The 19,562-nt window shown below is 32.1% G+C and overlaps 1 protein-coding gene across 5 annotated transcripts in view; it reads right to left on the reverse strand.

Annotated features, from left to right (window-relative positions):
• Window positions 1-504: 504 nt before the first annotated feature.
• LOC145295986 (heparan sulfate glucosamine 3-O-sulfotransferase 5-like) overlaps window positions 505-19,562 on the reverse strand; it is a 316,089-nt gene continuing 297,031 nt past the window's right edge. For 4 of the 5 annotated variants that reach the window (XM_080141930.1, XM_080141931.1, XM_080141932.1 and 1 more), the window contains one exon: window positions 505-14,587. In XM_080141930.1, coding sequence (XP_079998056.1) covers window positions 13,613-14,587 — 975 coding nt within the window. In that variant the 3' untranslated portion in view covers window positions 505-13,612. The remainder of the gene's footprint in view (window positions 14,588-19,562) is intronic. The other variant, XR_013869932.1, reaches the window with a different exon arrangement.

The raw sequence follows: 19,562 nt of genomic DNA on the forward strand, positions 1-19,562 counted from the left end.
AACCAGTTGCTCCTATCACAGCTGGTATAATGTTTATTTCTTTCAGAGACCATGTCGTTTTTAGATCATTAATTTCACTTTAAGACAACGCTTAAACAGTTTTGTAAGTATGGGAGCTAGTTCTGATCGAAACTTTATCAGCACTATAATTGAGATGCCATCAGGGCTTGTTGCTTTATTGGAATCATTAGCTTGGATACATGTATGTCGCATAGCGCGTTTTCAGACACAAAAGCAAAGAAAACAACAATGGCCGCTGAAATTATAGCTTAAATTTACTAAACTATTACGTGTGATTTCAGGGGGAATTTTGTTGAGGGGACTTATCACGCGGATTTGGGTTTAGTGTAAGATAAGTAATATAAATTATATAAACTATTTTTGTGTGTTTGTTTATGAGCTCTCAACCATTAACCATTCTGAACATTGCAAAAAAAAAAAAAATAAATAAATAAACAAATAAAATAAAATAAATTAAAACCATAATAAACAACAAAAATACTGTTTTCAAAGCCATACATAATTTATTGAGAATGAAATTGGTATGACGTCACATCACAAATCTCAGTTTGAGTTTGTACAGCATTCACAGAATGCGAACGAAGGATTAGCGGAATCACTTTTCATGCGTGATTCGATAAAGACAGTTGGAAGAAAAAATGCAAGAAAGAAAGGAAAAAGTGAAGGCCGAATATCTTCTGCTGAAAAATTGAGATAAAATGATAAATAAAAAATAGCGAGTCTGATATAGTTAACAACCAGAAAGGTCGGTGGAAAAAGAAATAACTCTTACCAAACGATAGTAAATTTAATATTTGATCGACCTGCATAATTTAAAGCTTTTGAAACTGTAAAAATTCATTTGGTTATTTTCGCTCGATTTCGTCAATCAAATATGGAGGTCTTACTTTTTTTTTTAATTGTCGCTAGTTTTTTTTTTTAATTGTCGCTAGTTTAAGGCTTAAAATGTTTTTCAAAATACCCATATTTGCTTGCAAACCACAACAAACTTAAATTTATTGGTATCGTAATCTTTTGGGAAAATATATTTTAAGTTTTCAATTAATCTTTGATTACGAATTTCAAGTGAAATTAACGAAACAAATATTGAAATAGCAAAACTTAAAGTTTCAAACTATTCAGGTCGATGGAATATTACATTTTTTTATAGTTTGGTAATAGTTATTTCTAGATTTGTTTTTTGTCTATTCTTTTTCGTTGTTTACTCGACTAAGCTTTCACCCAAGGAAATTGGGATATTTAAGAAGAGAGAAGGAATGAAAATAAAAGCAAACCAAACTGACATTAAAGAAGGGGGAGAAGATCAGGTGAAATACAAAATGGCCGACAGTGGATTTGTTTAATTTTCACAAAACGCCCCCAACCGATTTATTCCACTCAACATTTGTATTTATTTTACAACAGCCTCTTTGTTTCTCTTTAACAAAGCTTAGCATCACACCGTCCAATCCCGACTATTCAAAGAATTTTAAGTAAAAGTGCAGAAGAGTAACAAGACGTAAAAACAAATAATTTGTACCAAACGCAGTAGAATTTACTTCCTTATCGACCTGTATACTTTTAAGGTGTTGAAATTGTAAAATTGTTTTTTTTTTTTTTCAACACTATCTTGTTTCAATCTTTCTTTGTAACATTGAAAAAATTGAAGGTGCCTAACTTGTCCGCATATGCCAACTAGCGTTAGTGCAGGTTAAGAATTTTTTAATATCTTTTCAGCATGAGGTTATACGAAGTTACTACCTTGAAAAATTCAGTCATTTTTTTTTTTCGTGTGTAAATAAGTTAGCAAACGTTAATGCTCATGTCGGTCATACAAGATGGCCGCCTGATGTTGGCTTTTATGTAAAAACGAAACCTAATAATTACCTTTTAGAAATATTTTTTTATATTTCAAGCAAATATTTTTGAAACCTGAAAGACTTAAATTTTCACAAATTATTGTATGAATAATTGCATAAAATTTACCTCACACGTTTGTGAAAGAATAACATTTTAGAAATAAAAATTTTGTAAATAATAACATTCTGATTCGTTTCATTTTTCATTGTTAACAATTCGGTTTTTATTTCGTTTCAGTTTCACTCATTTTGTAGATTAGTGTGCTGATTTCTTATTTAATTTCAGTTTTCCTCGGTTTTCGTTTTTACATAAACACCAAATTTTAGGCAGCTCTCTTGTTTGACTAACGCTATCTTTAACGTTTGCTCATGAGTCAACATAGTGAAAAAAAATTCAGATATAAATTTTGGAATCAGTTTGTACTCTTTAAAAGTATAGGAGTCGGTGGATAATACAATTTTACCGCGTTTGTTCATTTTTTTTCGTTTTCTCTACTATTAACTATTCCGCACTTTTAGCGAATTTTCAGATGCGTAAAATATTTTTTAATGTTTTTCATTTTTAGTAGAATGAATCAGATTTTAATATTGTTCACATGAATTCAATTCTCATCGGAATCTTAAACAAAATAACACAGTCTAACAAGAGTCTGCTCTTTTTGCTCATGAAAATACTTTTAAGCGAAGACCAACAGAGTCGATCAAACGGACGGATGAAAAGATAAACATTAAACTGATTAAAGGTGTCATTTTGTTTTAACGAATAATACTTTTTCTTCTGTGTTTTTGGTACAACCCCTGCATTAACCCTTAGTGAGATATGCCAGATAAAAATAAAATAACAAGAAAACGTGATGAAACAAAAGTAAAATATACCAACATTTTCGAAAAGTAATCTTGTAGATATATCATTACCTCAAAAAAAAAAAAAATGAAAGATTAACTAATATGAGCAAATTTATATAGGATTCACGCAATGTTTATCCTCTATTTTAAGAGTGTCTCTCAAGAGAGACACTCTTTGCCAGTACGTGATACTTTTCCAGAAATGGCTTTTGCTTTTTCCTCGCAAATAAACATCAAATCAATTTAATATGTAATTTATTTTAATAAATTCTTAATTTTTTTCTTTTATTGCCTTCTTTTTTCTTTCCGAAAAGATAAATTCAATTTTATTTAGAAAGTACCTTTTCAAACCTCTAATTTTAACCTAGCCCTGATCATAAAACACGACCCCAAAGAAACATGAAATTTTTATTAAGATTTTATTTTAAAAGTATTTGAATTATCTCCCTTGAAATTCATAGAAATGTCTGAAAATAGTGACGTTTACCGCATATGATAAAAAGTTGAATTTCTTAAATAATAATAAAAAACTACTGAATTATTTTGCGTAAAATTTGATGCACGCTAATATTTTTTCCATCACAAGTAAGTATTTTCTTAAAGTTTTCTTGTTTATTTAATTTTAACTAGCATAATTACCCCAATTCTTGTTTATTTAATTTTAACTAGCATAATTATCTCAAGTCCGAATAGAAGAAGCGCCGTGTTTTTTATTTGTGTTTGGTGATTTAACTCTTTGTTAAACTCTTTTCTGATTTTAAATATAAAAAAAAAATGACGTAAAACATAATTGTTTATTGTAGGAGAAACTTTTCTTCGGTAAATTTTATTTGAAAAGTTCATATCAAATTAATCAAGTTAGAAATGAGGGCATTTTTATCTGCTGATTTTTATTTTGTGATCCGAAATGTTCGGCGGGAGAAAATACAGAATAGTTAACAGAACCCTACCACTCCTCATACTACGAATGGGTTTCTAAATAATTACGTTATTATTTAGAAATCCGTTCTTAACATGAGTACGGTGGAAGGCCTTTATTAATTATTTTATACTTTCATCTGGTCGACGTGACCTGGAAGTTTACGGTTGTAATGTGGCAACCAACTCGACGTGTCACATTTGAATTCTTTCGAACCTATGGCACTAATTTCGTTATCAATCTTTATGTTGTTTCTCCTGTGAATGCCGGATTCTAAAAGGAATCACAAGAAAATCAAGAATAAATTAAAATTAATCAGATCAGAATTTTTTTTTTTTTAATTAACGTTTATTTTATTTTTTTATTTTTATTTTTTTTAAATATATGAATGTGAATATTATGTGAGATGAAAAACCGAAGACAATCTGTGTCTATTTGGTAGTGATGTGGGTCGACGTAGGATATAACAAAATACAATCGTGCGGGTCGAACTGTTTGCGTGGGCGTATCCTCTTATAACGCCTTCATATCGTAAACGCAAATTCAAAATTAAATGACGTTTTATTTGGAAGGTCGCGGCTGTGAACGGAAGCTGAATCCACGTGTAGTCTTTGAATTCTGTTGGATGTATAGTGGCACTTTCGTTATCATCAGTCACGTGGTCCATCCTGTAAGTGCACGATTCAATAGGGAATCACGAAAAATAATACTAGCAAAGTAGTACCAATCAAGCAAAAATAGATACTGATTCATACGAACTACGTTTTTTTGTTGTTTTTTTATCATTTGTGTCTTCCGAGATTTACAACACTTACGGAAGACAATCGATATATTTATGTATTCTGGCTGGCGGCAGTGCAGGCTGGTGCAGAGTATATCAATGCAATCGTGTGAGTCGAACTGTCTTTGGCGGTGCATCCTCGGTCAAGTCCTTCGTGTCGTTAACTCAAATCCAAAATGAAATGACGTTTCAACTGGTTATTAGATTAAGATTAAAACTCTAATAATATTTATTTCATGGGGAAAAAATCGCAAATATTTTGCACGCGTCAAATAATTTAGTTTCCGTCATTTTTCTTACCGGGAAAAAATGTGGTAAGCGTTGTTTTTTTTAAGCAGTTTTGAACGTTTCAAAAATGGGAAGAAAATAATTAGAGAGGGTGGTGGGGGGCGACAAATTCAGAAGTAGGAAGGGAAACAACATTGTTCTTTTCTTTCCAGGATTTGTTTTATCGAAAGGTAAAAACAAAAAAATGTTCAATCGCAAAAGTTGAAAGAAAAATCCTTGTCTGCCGAAATCAGTCAGTTTTTCCATTTGAAAAGAAAAACCTTGTCTCGAAAAAAAATCTTATTTTCAACACTAGTGTTTATTGAAAGAGAAATTAATAAAATATTTTGTCTTTTTCATATTTACTTCGTTTTTTTTTTTCAATTGAATGAATTTTTTCTAGAGTTCTTTATTAAAAGCATGGCTATTTAAATTTAGAAATACTAGTAGAAAGTGAACGTTGAATTTATTTTTAGTAACCTTGTAACTCGCATCCCTTATGTCCTTTAGTCCTCACAATCCATGAATGATGTTTCTGACAAAGGGGAATAATTGCTGTTTTCTGGGGCGGAATAATCTATCCATCTAATACTTATTGTGGTTAGTTTTTTTTTACCTTAACTTATTACTATTTGTTAGCTGTTTTATATCAAGTGGCTTCACACCATGTCTGGGATGATTTCCATAAAATTACAATTAATTATAAAACATCAGTTGCTAGCATTTTTATCCATAATAAATGGCAGAATTTTGGAGTAAAGTTTAGAATAGTTAATAATCGAGAAATCGTAAAAAAAAAAAGAAATCATTCAATAGTAAACGCAGTAAAATTAATTCTCTACCGACCTGTAAAGTTCTCGTGTGAAATCTGTTATTTTATTTCAGAATTTTATTTTGGTGTCCGTATGTCGTATCAATAAACATAAAAACAAACATGGTGATCACGATTATCGCTTAACTTCACTAAACTTAGACGATTAAACGTGGTTTTACAAGATTTTTGTTCGGGCTTGCCGCCCGAACTTAGGATAAGTAGTACGATAGGTATCTTTTATTATAGTCATGCCATCATTTTATCGACGTACGAACATAAAAATAATGTTCTGAATCGCAAATCTATCAAACAGTTTTTACACGTTAAAAGTATCTGCGTTAGTAAAGAATTTAATTCCATTGCGCTTAGTATAAATTATTTGTGGTTTTTCTTTTTTTTGTTTCCGAGATTTTGTCGATTAAGTTTTCTAACCTTTCACCAATAAATCATAAGCAATTATTAGGGCTATGACAAGAAAATATTCTTATCATTGTTTTGATTCTCGAGTATATATCCGACACAGTTAATCAATCGAGAACCACATCACTATCTAAAAACATAAGATTAACTAATATACACTCGAGAGTCAAAATGATGAAAAGAATATTCTCTTGTCATAGCCCTAGTAATTACTTAATAAGGCGGATAAAGTTGCTTCCAATTTCTAGCAACGGAAATGAAATAACTTTATCGGTAACATGTGTGAGATATTGCACCAACGCCTTGGAGATTATTTGTGAAATCTATCAGAGGTAGATAAAATTTTAGAAAATAAAAAAATGGCATAAAAATACAAGAACGAGTCTTCGTAAATCAGAGTTGCGGTTCAAGATGTCACATCACAGTCTTTCTAAGTTTTGGTTCCTCCAGTCTTACACACACAATTTCAAAATGTGTGACTTAATAACAGTGCAGTGTCGGAATCAGAGGTTTTGAAAACAGTTGGAGTCGTAAAAATATTCAGAGCGGATGTTTTAATCTCCGAAAATTTTACAGATAGAATAGTAGAACTCTTTAAAATAAGGAGAAAGAATTGGATTTCTTTTAAAACTTAGGGATCGGAGTTTTGTCATATGTTAGATAGCAACGGTCGAACGTACCTCCCCCCCAATAAAACACAATGAGAATAAATTGTCTTGGCTATTAAACTCGAGTAATGCAAAAAAAAAAAAAAAAAAAAAATCAATCGTCAAAAAGAAGGCCACGGCGGAATGATAACTGTTTTGTTCAGACGAACATATCCGAACCAAAATAACCCACCCATTCATCCTTTGCCCTAGCAAAAAATAACCAACAGAATATTATTTTCAAGAATCAAAATCAATTGTGGAAAGACCACAGCAAACTAATAAAAAATAGAAGACTACGAAATGGCCAGATATCGTTTTGTGGCTTTGAAGGGTGACTGCATTTCAAGCACCATCAGCCGACTGGCCGCCATCGTCTGCTCGCCACACGCAGACATGCACAACAAAACTGATTGATATTTTATAAATCAAAGCTTCGTCGTTTTTATTGAGTATAGCACAACGTAACAGATACTTTCTAACTCCGAACCCTACTAGTAACTAGTCATTTAATTGCACAGTGCATCGCTTTGGGGGTGGGGTGTTTGTTTTAGTAAAGCAAGGCTGGGTTTCTGTTGGAATTCGTGCGATGTTGAAAACCTCTAAATAGGCGCTGAAATCAACAAATCACTCATGACTTATCTTCAAAGTGTATTTTATATTAATGATAAGAGATTGAATTAGCGATTTGACAAAAAAGTGACATAAAAAAAGTGACATCTCAAACTTTAAAAGCAAACGCAACACACGGAAAGTAAATCATTTAATAGACATCTCAAAATACCAGCAAAATGCAAACAAATGAGTCTAAAGCGGTTATATTAGTATGTAAAATAAAACCCAAATTCACAACAAATGAAAATGAAAGCACAGTCATATTAGTAAAACTCCCAGCGTCAATTAATCCCACATTGAATGACTTTAGTGATTTTAATCAAATCAGTAAGCAAATCAACTTTCTTTCTTTCTTTTTATTTATTTATTTTTAATGAAGTTTTTTGTTCAAATTTGTTTTTTTTTTAAACCTAAATCTAATTGCAATTAAGTTAATTTTATTTAAATTTTTTTTTATGGAATTCGCTCGATACAACGCATGAAGCCACTTGATGTAAGAAGCTAACAAAAATGAAAGCTAATTATTGCAAAAACAGGAGATACTTATTGATCTTAGTCTCGAAAAGACCAAGGTTGTAGGTAGAACGAAAACAGAGAGTTCCACAAGCTTGCAATGCTTGGAAAGATGCTACTGTAATCAGAAGCTGTATTACAATGAGGTATTAAAACAACGAATTGATGGAGACCACTGGACCAACGAGTCAAACGAGCTGGAACAAAGGAAGCAGAGAATAAATCAGACAATTCTGAGGAACACATGCCATTTTTTTCCGATCATTTCCGTAAATCATAATCGGAAAGATTCGTGTCCATATAGTCTTATTCTATAGAAGCACCAACAAAACAAATGAGATAGAATTTTTTGAGCGCACCACATTTGCATAAATAAACCAATACATTCTTCAAGAAGTTCTCGAAGAAAATTTATTTTCTAAAGTTCAAATAACGCTTTTCAATAACGCGTGAAAGTGTGGGAAATCGCCGTGCGTGGATAATGATAAAAACTCCATCCCTTGTTTATCTTTGATTATTTTTTGTTTTGTCTCCGTTAGACAACTTCCGGTTTTGTCTCCTTATCGAGCGGAAGTAATTGGTGGCCTCTGATTCAGTAACAGCGGGAAGCCGTTCTTGCAAATACTCACAGAATTTTTAACACCCCTTCCATTGTTACCTATACTGATGGGAAGGGTTCGTTATAACTTAAAAAAATTGTTTTATCGGCATTTTCGTTAGCAATGCTAAATTCCACTAATTTATGTGTAGTTAAATAAATGCCTATGACAGAAAAGATATTAGAAAAACATGGGTCTATCATCAACTGCTAACAGCAGTAAAGCACTTTTGATAAGGAGCGAAGTGCTTTTTTTTTTTGGCTAGGAACGGGGTGTGATGTCTGTCCTAGTGTTGTACTGTTTTTTTTTTCTGTCTTCAGTCATTGAAAAAGAAATCCTTTTAGACTAGAGCAATTTGTATTGTTGCCCAAATCTAAAGTGCGCCTTTAGATAGGGGGAGCTGGATTTTCTAAAAAAATAAGACGTGAAGACGTAAGGAAAGAGGGGCAGTAAAAAAAAGCGTATCTAAAGCAGATAGATGACATTAAAGAATAGTCCGCTCGAAATCTTCAAGTGTGCGAATCCGTTTAGTTCACTGGCGGCAACAAATTCAGACTGTTCAGTCATTGTTAATCTCGCCTCGCCTGCTTCACAAGCAGCCCATTATTTGTAAGGCAGATGGAGAGTCGAGATTAGCAATGTCTTTACGCCGTTTCCTTTCTTTTTTCAGGGCTAGCACGAAAATGTTTCTTACCAGTGATTACGAATTTGGTTATTTCTCCAAATCTGTTGTCTGTGGTCAATAAAATTTAATTCATTCTTGTATAAACTGACTTGACTGGTGTAGAGTATATCAAATGCAATCGTGCGAGTCGAACCGTCTTTGGCAGGTGCTTCAGTCAAGTCCATAGCGTCATAAACTAAAATCCAATCTAAAAATGAGATTTCCTCTGAGTATTAGATTAAAATTAAAAATATTTATTACATGGGGAGAAATCGCTAATATTTCGCACGAGTCAATTTTTTTTTTTTTTTTTTTTTACAAAGGAGTCACCACATAAAGTTAATGAATGTAAGGTGGTAGTGTAATAATCGTTTAAATTGGGTATAATTTGATTATTTAAGGAAACGGCTCAACAAGAACTTGTTTACATTGGACTTGGAGGTTACCATACTGTAAACGGCCGGGAAGCAGATCAATGGAACAGTGTTCTACATACGGGCAGTTCTAGAAAAGAATCTTTGTTCATGGAATCTGTCTTTAGATTTAGGCACGGATAGAGAGTGGTAGGGAAATTGTTGATAGTGATTGTAGTTAGTCGAGTGTTTTTTGTGAAAGTTTATCGGACGTGATTCCAACACACAAAATAAGTAAATAAACTGTCTTCATTTTTATCCTGTGAAATATTCCAGTTTCGCAAACAAGAGAAGTATCTAGAATATAGTGGTAACCTCGGACACGAGAAGCGACTCTCGCACAACATATAGAAATGCAGTATAAAACCAAGTGTCTTAAAATTTACTTGTTAACATATTTCTTGCATTATTCGAACAACTATTCTTAACTTGGTCGATATATACGCATATTACATTTGACCTTCTTCAGGCGCATTTTCTTTTAAATTTGAAAGCTTTCTAATCATGACACTTGGCAATCTTGATATGTCGAACTCTGTTCTCAAGTTCAACATAAAGATTCCCGTGTTCAGCTAGAATGTTTCCAAGTTTAAAAAAAAATGCATCTAAAGAAGGCGGGAGGTTACAACGGCCGAAACGTTGTGACTATAACAACCAAGATGAGAATAATATTCCGAAAATTTCAAATTTCAATTATCAATCCTTATCTTAAACCTTTTAAAACAGGATTTCCAACGTGTAGTTGCAGTCTGTTGTGAACGTTTAAACTATTTTCGGGTGGGAATATTCGTTTAACCTTTTAAAAATACCAACCTTATTTACGATAAAACATTTTTTTCGTTTTCTTTTGTCTTACACAGGGGAAGTAAGAAGCCCCTTTCCTAAAATGGAAAGCATAGAACATCTGTTCCACTTACAGCTTACGTAGTGGTGGTCTGCTTTAGAGCACACCAGGAGTATAATTACTTAAGCTAATGGATTTATACGACCAGAAATAAACATTACACCTCGTTGACATCGAATCAAATATGGTGAATCTATATATTAAAAGCGTTAGGGCGTTTGAGGGGGGGGGGTGTTTGTTTAGATTCGTTGACAAGAAAATGAATGGGCAGAGTACGCATTACTAAGGCAGTAGTTTTTACGATATCAAGTCGTCCAAACTGTGGTTGTCCATTTACTTGAGATACGTACTGCTTATTTCTCAGCAAGTCGCGTAACGATTGATCCATGTGATTCGTTGACAAGAAAACTTTACAAAGGCAGTAGTGTGTACGATGACAACTTGTCCAAACTATTCTTGTTCGTTTACTTGACATAAATTGTATTTCTCATCACGTCGTTTAATTATTAGAATTGGCCTCTTTAGTTAGAGCGTTCGAAATTTAATGATAACTTTTTTTCCGGTATTCTATTTAGAACCGTTATATTTACATTGACGATTCCGCCACGATAGTACTTAGTTAAATGATTCACAAGCGCGCGCACACACACACACACACACACACACACACACACACACACACACACACACACATGTATATATGCTCTGAAGTCGGAGAGCACTTTATTTGACCTTCATTGACCTTATTTGAAACAATTTGAACGATATTATAAGGGATATATACCTTAAAACATGTTCCTATATATATATATATATAATTTGTAAACAATTTAAATACCGCAAGTATATTTAAATCACGTTCATATCATTTCATTTGATATATGGTACGTCTTACACGCGTTTCCTTGAATGGTATACCAAACAGCTCTTCAGAGACTATATAAATCCATAAGACAATTAAAAGAAATTGTTTACAAATCATATATATGTATATATATGTGTTCTGAAAGTGCAATCCATTTTCATTGAGCTTAAATAGATCTGTCAATTAAAAAATTAATATATACATTAAAAGTGTATGTATATATATTATATTAAAATGGCATATATATATATATTATGTAAAAGCAAGAATAGTGTTCTATGTACATGTGTGGTTCACGTGCGTGCGTTCGTGTGCTACTTTGCGTCTGAAATTATCTATCTTGACATGCTCTTTAAAATAATTCGAACCCCCTTTCTCTCTACTCGCTTTTAATGGCGCGGTATCAATTTCCCTGAAAATTCTCATTCTCAACGTCGGCGTTCCAAACGATCTTCTAAATCTGACAGCCTTGAAAGTCACGTGTGAACCCAAAAGAATGTTTGGAGCTGTTGTACTTGCCGTCCCACTTAAAGTTTTCTCTCGGCACTAATGTCAACGCAGTCTAGGCCATTTCTAAAATGTTTTTTTCCCCTTTTGCCTACGGTATGTTGTTGACCCTGTGCAGTTCTAGGAGGTCCGCCCCCTCAGGCTTTACCTACTCCCTTCTGAGAACGGGTTAATTAACTGCTAGTAAACCGAGCCGCACCTACGGAGAATGCCGATTGGGCTGCCCAGGTATTTTTTGAAGGCCAATATGCCCTCCCTCTAGAGCGCTGGCTCTTCAATCTCACTTTCCGACCCTTGTGTCACATTTTCCCACAGTTAAAAGGAAATAAATAACCTCTCTTTGTTAGAGCCTGCGCCTTTTTTAAGGGAAACTCTCGCTTCAAAGTTGATTTTTTTGTTTTATAAACCTCTTTTACGGCATATCAGCCTTTTCAGAATGATTTAATATGAAAACAATACATTTTGTAAACGATTCATTGTAAACCAGTCAATATTTTCACTTATAGCTGTGGATAGGGATTATGGGTTGATACAATTTCTATCAATATTAGTGCTTAAATGGTATAAACTAGGGGGAGAACGAAATGCTTTTCTGTTCTTATCTAGTAATATATCCTCTATCGCCATTTCAGAGTAAAAAAAAATATATGAAATATTCAATTCATTTGGTAACTAATCTTCGCTCAAAGGACCATAGTAAAATGGGATACCCCCAACCCTCGGAGATACAAACATTTTCTCTTCCATAACACATAAGAGATTTATTGTCAACTTCATGAATTCAAAGGAGAATACGCACAAAAAATGTTGCGATTTTAATAGAAAAATAGCTAATGTTTATTTGTATGTTGGGCGACCGAAACAACGATATATATTAGGTTGGTGCAAAAATAATGTTGTTTTCCTCTATAAATTTAACGTAAAAAAAAAAAAACATTATTTTTGCACCAACCTATTATTTCTATGCAGAAGCATATTCTCGGATTAATTTACATAAAATCAAAATCAGAAAAAAAGAAAGTGTGTGTGCGTGTATAATTCTGGTATGTAGTTAATCTGGACTAAAACTAATATTTTTTTTCGAAAGTGCTCAATTCTAGTGTAAAGCTTTTATATAAAAAAAAAATAAAATTATATAAATATAGAAAGGAGTCTACGCGGATCGATCAACGTTTCAACATGCTTTCATATTATTCGGGCGGCGAGAATCATTTGAGATTCAAAAGAATGTTGAAACGTAGATTCATTTCATTTCAAAAATATATTGATTGACAAGCCTCGCTTTGAGATGAAATACGGGTATAAAAAGTTGTTAATTATACCCGTATGTAAAGTATGTACATGCAAAAGCATCGAAAACCAAATTGGGGTTTTAATATCGTTAAAATAACAAGCGTTAATTAACTGAATAAAGATGGGAGTTTCAGCAACTGTATATGTAATGAAAGCGTATAACAACTGTATAAATAATTGAAGCGTTCAGGTATAAGTAATGGAATAAAAGATATTGGTGATCCATAATGTTTTTCTTCAAATTTTAACGCTATAATAAATAAAATCGGTGAAAATAATTCGAAGTGATTATCTTTTACAAAGCCGAAGACAATGAAAATCAAGTCGCAAATCAAACTGAGACACGCTTATTATTTCGACGTGCACCTCAAGCGATATACTAAATAAAACCGAAAGTTCGCCGGTAAAATGATCTACCTTGGGTTGTTTCGCCTAACTTGGGAGCTCGCCACCTCTTTTTTTTTTACCATGCTTTTTATTTTTTAACAAATTTTTGTTATAATTTCCCTTCGTAAAACATTTTTTGTGTTAGCATTTTTTTTTCAAGTTATTCTAAAAATCCAAAAAAAGACAAAATATTTCGTAAATTTCTTGTTGCTTTTAAATAATCGACACACTGCAAAAGAACAGAATTAAAAAAAAAAAACAAAAAAAAAAAACAAGAAAGCACATTAAGTTACAGAAGAAGAAAAAAACATATTGTCTTCGTTTTGTGACAGGGTGACAGAAAACAACGCTCTAAGTTTTCAACTCCATGAAAGCCGCTTATTAATTATATTAAAAAATAACTCGTTATATGGTTTGAAATAAGTGTTGAGTTTGTCGACCAATTCGGTGCTGATGGAATGATTTTTATGCCCCTTGCATGGAGCTAAACAGTGAGTACTTTCACGCGTCCATAAACAATAATAACCCTTGGTCGAGTTGTAGACAAAACTATCCTGTGTTATCAACCGTTCCAGACCCAAAAAATCTTGAACCTTTGAAAGCTCCTCTTCGGGTTCGACGATCAGTTTGTTACCGTCGGCGACGTGTATTTGATGAGGGGCGAAATAAGTTAGCCAGTTGAGCATATACCGATAATAAATGGACCGAACTACTGGCAGATACTGACTTCGTACGTTTTTCGTGACATTATCATAGACCAATTCCTCAAAGGTGAAGTTCGTCTCCCTCCGCCCAGGAAACATAATTCGCCGGTGAATATAATCGGATATCGCCCTTTGAACTGGATCCTTAACAATAATAATTAACTTGATGCTGTGATTCATCTTGTATATCCGGTAAGGAGCGACACGGCTGTAGAAATATTCCGGAGATTTCTCCACGGTGATTTGGTTCGCGCAAGATAGAGGCATCTTCTTCAGATAATGTTCGTAGCCCTTGTAATAGTTATCATTTCGATTGAAAAACTTCGCTTCCCCTTGTGCAATTTCAACGTTAGGGTGCGCTCCAATGAATTCGATCAGGGCCTTTGTACCGGATTTCGGTGTGCCAATTATAATGCAACTAGGCAAGCGTCGTCGGACGTCGCAGTCTCTAAAGCGTTGGAGCAAACTGAGGCTCTTGACGCTCATGAAACGGGTTATCAGGTCGACATGGCTAAGAAGAAGCCACATTAAGAGTCCACTGATTAAAATGGTGGGAAGAGCGTAGCAACTCCTGCCCCGGAAGTGGAGACGGTGCTTCAGCAAATTGATCGGATACGGACGGAGGAAAGTCTGAAAATAAATAAAAGAATTGCATTAAACAGAGAATAAATACATAATGAAGTTTATATATATATATATATATATATATATATATATATATATATATATATATATATATATATATATATATATATAAGTTTTCGCAAAAAGAAGACAGCAAAAAATTTATAGCAACATATTGTGTATTTTTTGGAACGTTACAATTGTTTCAACACCATTCGGACAATTTCAAACTGTTATTCAAGATTATTCCAGAATGGCATCTCATCAGACGTTAAAAACGCATATTAATACATAACTGAATAGATTTCGATTTATTATTTACTTTCATTGTCCACCGCTGCCAATGTTGCAAACACTACATTAAGAGCCAATAATGGTAAATTAAACAAAATGTTGAATAATAATATGATTTTAATAAATTTGGAGAGAAATTTCAGAAATTGTGTACAAATGTGAAATTAAGGTCGATAATAGTAGGAGGGTATACCTGGGGGTATTGATTGTTCATTTAAAAACAGATTCAGAAACCACGTTGAGTCTCTTAAAACCGAACCAAAGTACGAACCTAATAAGGATGGGGGATAATTATGGACATTAGAATAGAACAAAAATAATTATTAAAAATAAAAAGAACACAACTGCATTAGATGATTGAATTAGGGAACTACATAAAAAATAATAAAGACTTTAAACTAAAATGGTCAATAGTGGATAAGGGTAGAAAATATAAACCAAGTAAATCAAAAAGATGTCATCTGTGCCTACTTGAAGCTTATCACATAGTGAGCTCTAAAGAAGAAATTTTAAACAAAAAATTGGATGCTATACAAAGTTGTCTTCATAGGAATAAATTCCTACTTTCACGCCTAAAACCTGGCTGAAATAAATTTATAAAAGAAAATCCACAGAATATACTAATAGTAAAGTATAAGGAGAACCCAGAAATTTAACATTAATATTCAAAATGTGGCAATATATTAATAATTTAGTAGATCTTCTAATTACGCATACAGGAAATAAAATAATTATAACTTTACTAGGGTGAAATAGAAATAGTTTTAATCTTAATAATCATTATGGGTAATAAAATTAAACATTGGTAACTTCAACAGCACATGTAAAGAGAAAAAACTCTGGAAATAATCAAATGCAGGATAATAGTACAGGCGGGCATGTGAAGAAGTAAAATAATTTTTTAGTAATATATAATATTGAAAATAAATGAGAAATATAATAGGAATGGGCTTGTGAAGTAAAGATTATAAATATAATTTTTATTTTGTAAAATTAATTGAGGGTGATTAATAAATACTAAAGTCAAAATATAGAACTTTGAATACTTTAAAGCGAGATTTTGGTGAATCGAAAAATATTTTAAAAAACAAAACAAACAAACAGAGTTATCCCCCTTAGAACATGCCAAATTAAGAATCAATATCGAAGATACATATAAAGGAAATTAGAATTTGAATGATTATACAATAATAAAATTATAAAAAACTTCAAACATTTTAAATTCTTGACTTAACAAAATGTAGATTTATTTTTAATTGAGTAATAAAAAATATTTGTTGGATTAATCTTTTGATAACTCACGGAATAAAACAGAAAGTAAAATTAATTAGAAAATCTTAGATAAATACAATAGATACGAAACATTCTGAGATTGCGTTGAATATAGTTGAGACATAAATTTAATCGAGTATTTGAAGGTGTCGTCCTGTAATTTGAAAATAAATAAATTAAATAAATATTTTAGTTATTTTTTAATCAGGTTAGAAACACACGGAGGACTAAGGTAATATAGAGATAGATAATTAGTCGAAATATAAATCTAAAAAATAGGAATACGAAAATAGAGCGATTCATATTCCAGGGCAATCAGAAAATGATTAAACAAAATAAACATGAAGAAAGGGGAAGTAGACTCGACTGCTTCGTATCGTAAATAACAAATCGAAATCTGTTCAGTTATGAATTAATCAGTGTTTTTTACAGTTTGATGAGATACCGTTCTGGAATATTCTTAAATAACAAAGTTTGAAATTGTCCGAATGGTGTCGAAATAATTGTAACGTTTAAAAAAAAAAATGCACAATATGATGCTATAAATTTTTTTGTCTTGTTTTTGTGAAAACTTTATATTTTTTTTTTTTTTTTTTTTTTTTTTTACAAGGGTGTCACAACTTACCAAGGCCCAGAGGCCACTCGAGGATAAGGGTTAATAGGTATACATTAGTCATTGTGATTTTAGCATAGTAAACAGTGGGAATTTTGAAACTTGGATTACTTGGGGGGACGATTCAATTAGAACTTGTTCACATTGGACTTTTTCTTTTTTTTTTTTTGCTGCGAACACTGTGTTTGAAGAAGTGCCCGTGCGTTTATTTTGTTATGACTAGCATGTGTAAAGCAAACTGTTCGATGTACCTTCTTTCTCCATGTGTCTAAACGCGCACGCACATGTACACACACACACACACACACACACACACACACACACACACACACACACACACACACACACACACACACACACACACACACACACAATCAGCCACACAATGCATTGATACAGTCAGCATGTCTTTGTTTACTCTCCTAATGATTAAAACACACTCTTTGATAACTAGTATGTGTAAAGTAAATTAAAAAGGGTATTTTCCGCAGAATGTTTTATTAAGCGAGGGTGTAAAGGAGTCCATTGAGAGTTAAAACTTAGAGGGTTTATTAGAAAATGTGACGTTACCAACAGGAAGTATGAAGCGAGACATGGCATAGAAAATAGCAAAGTCGTTTTTTTTTTTTACTTGGTGAGCTGCCTGTGTTTGTACGCCTTTTTTTTTTTTTTTCAAAACTCCGTTTACATTTATTCGTCTGAGAAGTGGACGAGGAGAAGCTTACTTAATGTGTAACACTGGAGTATTGTAAAAGAATAAATCATAAATTGTTAGGGTGTTTTTTGCGCTATTATTATTACTACACTTCTGCAGTATGATATACGAGAATCTCACACAAAATCTCCTTCTTTTATAAAGTGTTACTGCTTAGAATTCCCTAAGAGTGATGGGTGTGACGTAGTTCTTTTTAGAAGTTATCCCTCTTGACACATCCTCTGGTGCATCATTTTTTGAATATCATCCCTTCTCCCTTCTCTTAGTCCCTGGTCACTGTACCCATGAAAGTGACCTAAGTAAAATAAATAAATAAATGCATTAAATATTTCTGTATATATGCATCTGCATATTTAGTTTTGCTGAAGTCCAAAATATGGAGAGGGGGGATATTCAGATCTAAGGGAGACTATCTCTTTATTCCTAGAAGGAGATAATTCATAATCGTTAAAATTAATGAAAACCAAGATATATATATATATATATATGAATTCTCGATTATAGAAACTGATAATCATGAAACTTAAGAGTCAATTTAATTTGGCTTAAATTTCTATTGGTATATTTACATTTAAGATATCTTAATATAATAAATTTTTTGTTAAAAATATTTTATATATATATATATATATATATATACCCAAATTATTTATATACAGGGTATCCAAGAAGTCACTTAGATTCTTTATTTTTTATATCTTTCTGTAATTTTAACACAATCTGACTAAGATATTGGATACTTTTTAATCCAAAATTTAAACAGTCTTTATTTATGAAAAATGTCTTAAATTTTGCCCATTTTCAACTTCGCATATTTGTGCTCTTTCCAAAACATTATTCATGGCGTATTGCAGAATCTATGGATTGCGATTTAACTCCATTATTTCTTTCCTGATGTTTTCCTTCAATTATTGCAAGGTTTGGGGGTTGATGTTTCGAGGTTTGCCATCTTGCGAAACGAAATGAAGGAGTCAAATCGCAATCCAGAGATTCTGCAATCTATCATGATTAATGTTTCGGAAAGAGCACAAATACGTGAAGCTGAAAATGGGCAACATTTAAAAGACATTATTTTTTTATGAATAAAGATTGCTTTAATTTTGCATTTAAAAAAATAATTACCTAATGTCTTAGTCAGAGTGTGTTAAAATTACAGAACCATATCATCAAGAATGAAGAATCTATTTAAGTTCAAAACACTTCAGTGACGTTTTGGACACCCTGTAAAGTAAATAATTAAATGCTATAAATAAATAATGAATCGAAAAATATATAATTGAATTTGAAATATAATTAGTAAAAAATAGAAACATATGAAGAAATAACTGTGAAATAGAAATAAAATATAAATAAATTAAAAACATAAATAAACCATTAAAATAAATAATAATAATAATAATAATAATAATAATAATAATAATAATAATAATAATAATAATAATAATAATAATAATAATAATAATACGTAAATTATGACATTGTATAAGAAAAAAAATCTCTCTTAAATACAATGGACCTGACATCGTTTGGTATGATGGACAGTGATCGGGGATGTTATGACAGAGGATGAAAAGTTCGAGGAGCAATAGTAGGCTTAGTGTCATTCAGATTACAGAGAAAACTACCAGTTTTTTTTTTTCAGGGAGTAATCACAGGTTACGTATAGTGAGGCAGATAATCAAATTTTGTTTACGACATTCATAATTTTTAATCTTCTCATAATATTCTTCATCACCCCAATCACAATCCATCAATCTCATTGACTCTTATTCTTGAGTATTTCTAGCATTCATAAGCATATTCATTAAAAACAACAAATTAAAAGTTAGTTTAAAGGTAGATTATTAGAATATCAAATAAACTTGTGGCGAACAGTTTAGTTAGAATAATTGATGTTGTGATGCGATAACTAGAATTTTAGTGCTTTGAAATCTTCTTCTCTAGAACGCAATCATTACAGCCGCTGCTATTGAGATTCTACAATCAACTTGTTCTCATTTAGTCATTATGCATACTCAAGCGTTAGCTGACGTCATCGTCATCTAATAATGTTTGAGGTTAAACGAAGAGCCTAATTTTTTAAAAAA

The sequence above is a fragment of the Euprymna scolopes genome, chromosome 16 (genome assembly GCF_053919585.1).
Source record: "Euprymna scolopes isolate OS-2025 chromosome 16, ASM5391958v1, whole genome shotgun sequence".
NCBI classification, from domain to species: domain Eukaryota; kingdom Metazoa; phylum Mollusca; class Cephalopoda; order Sepiida; family Sepiolidae; genus Euprymna; species Euprymna scolopes.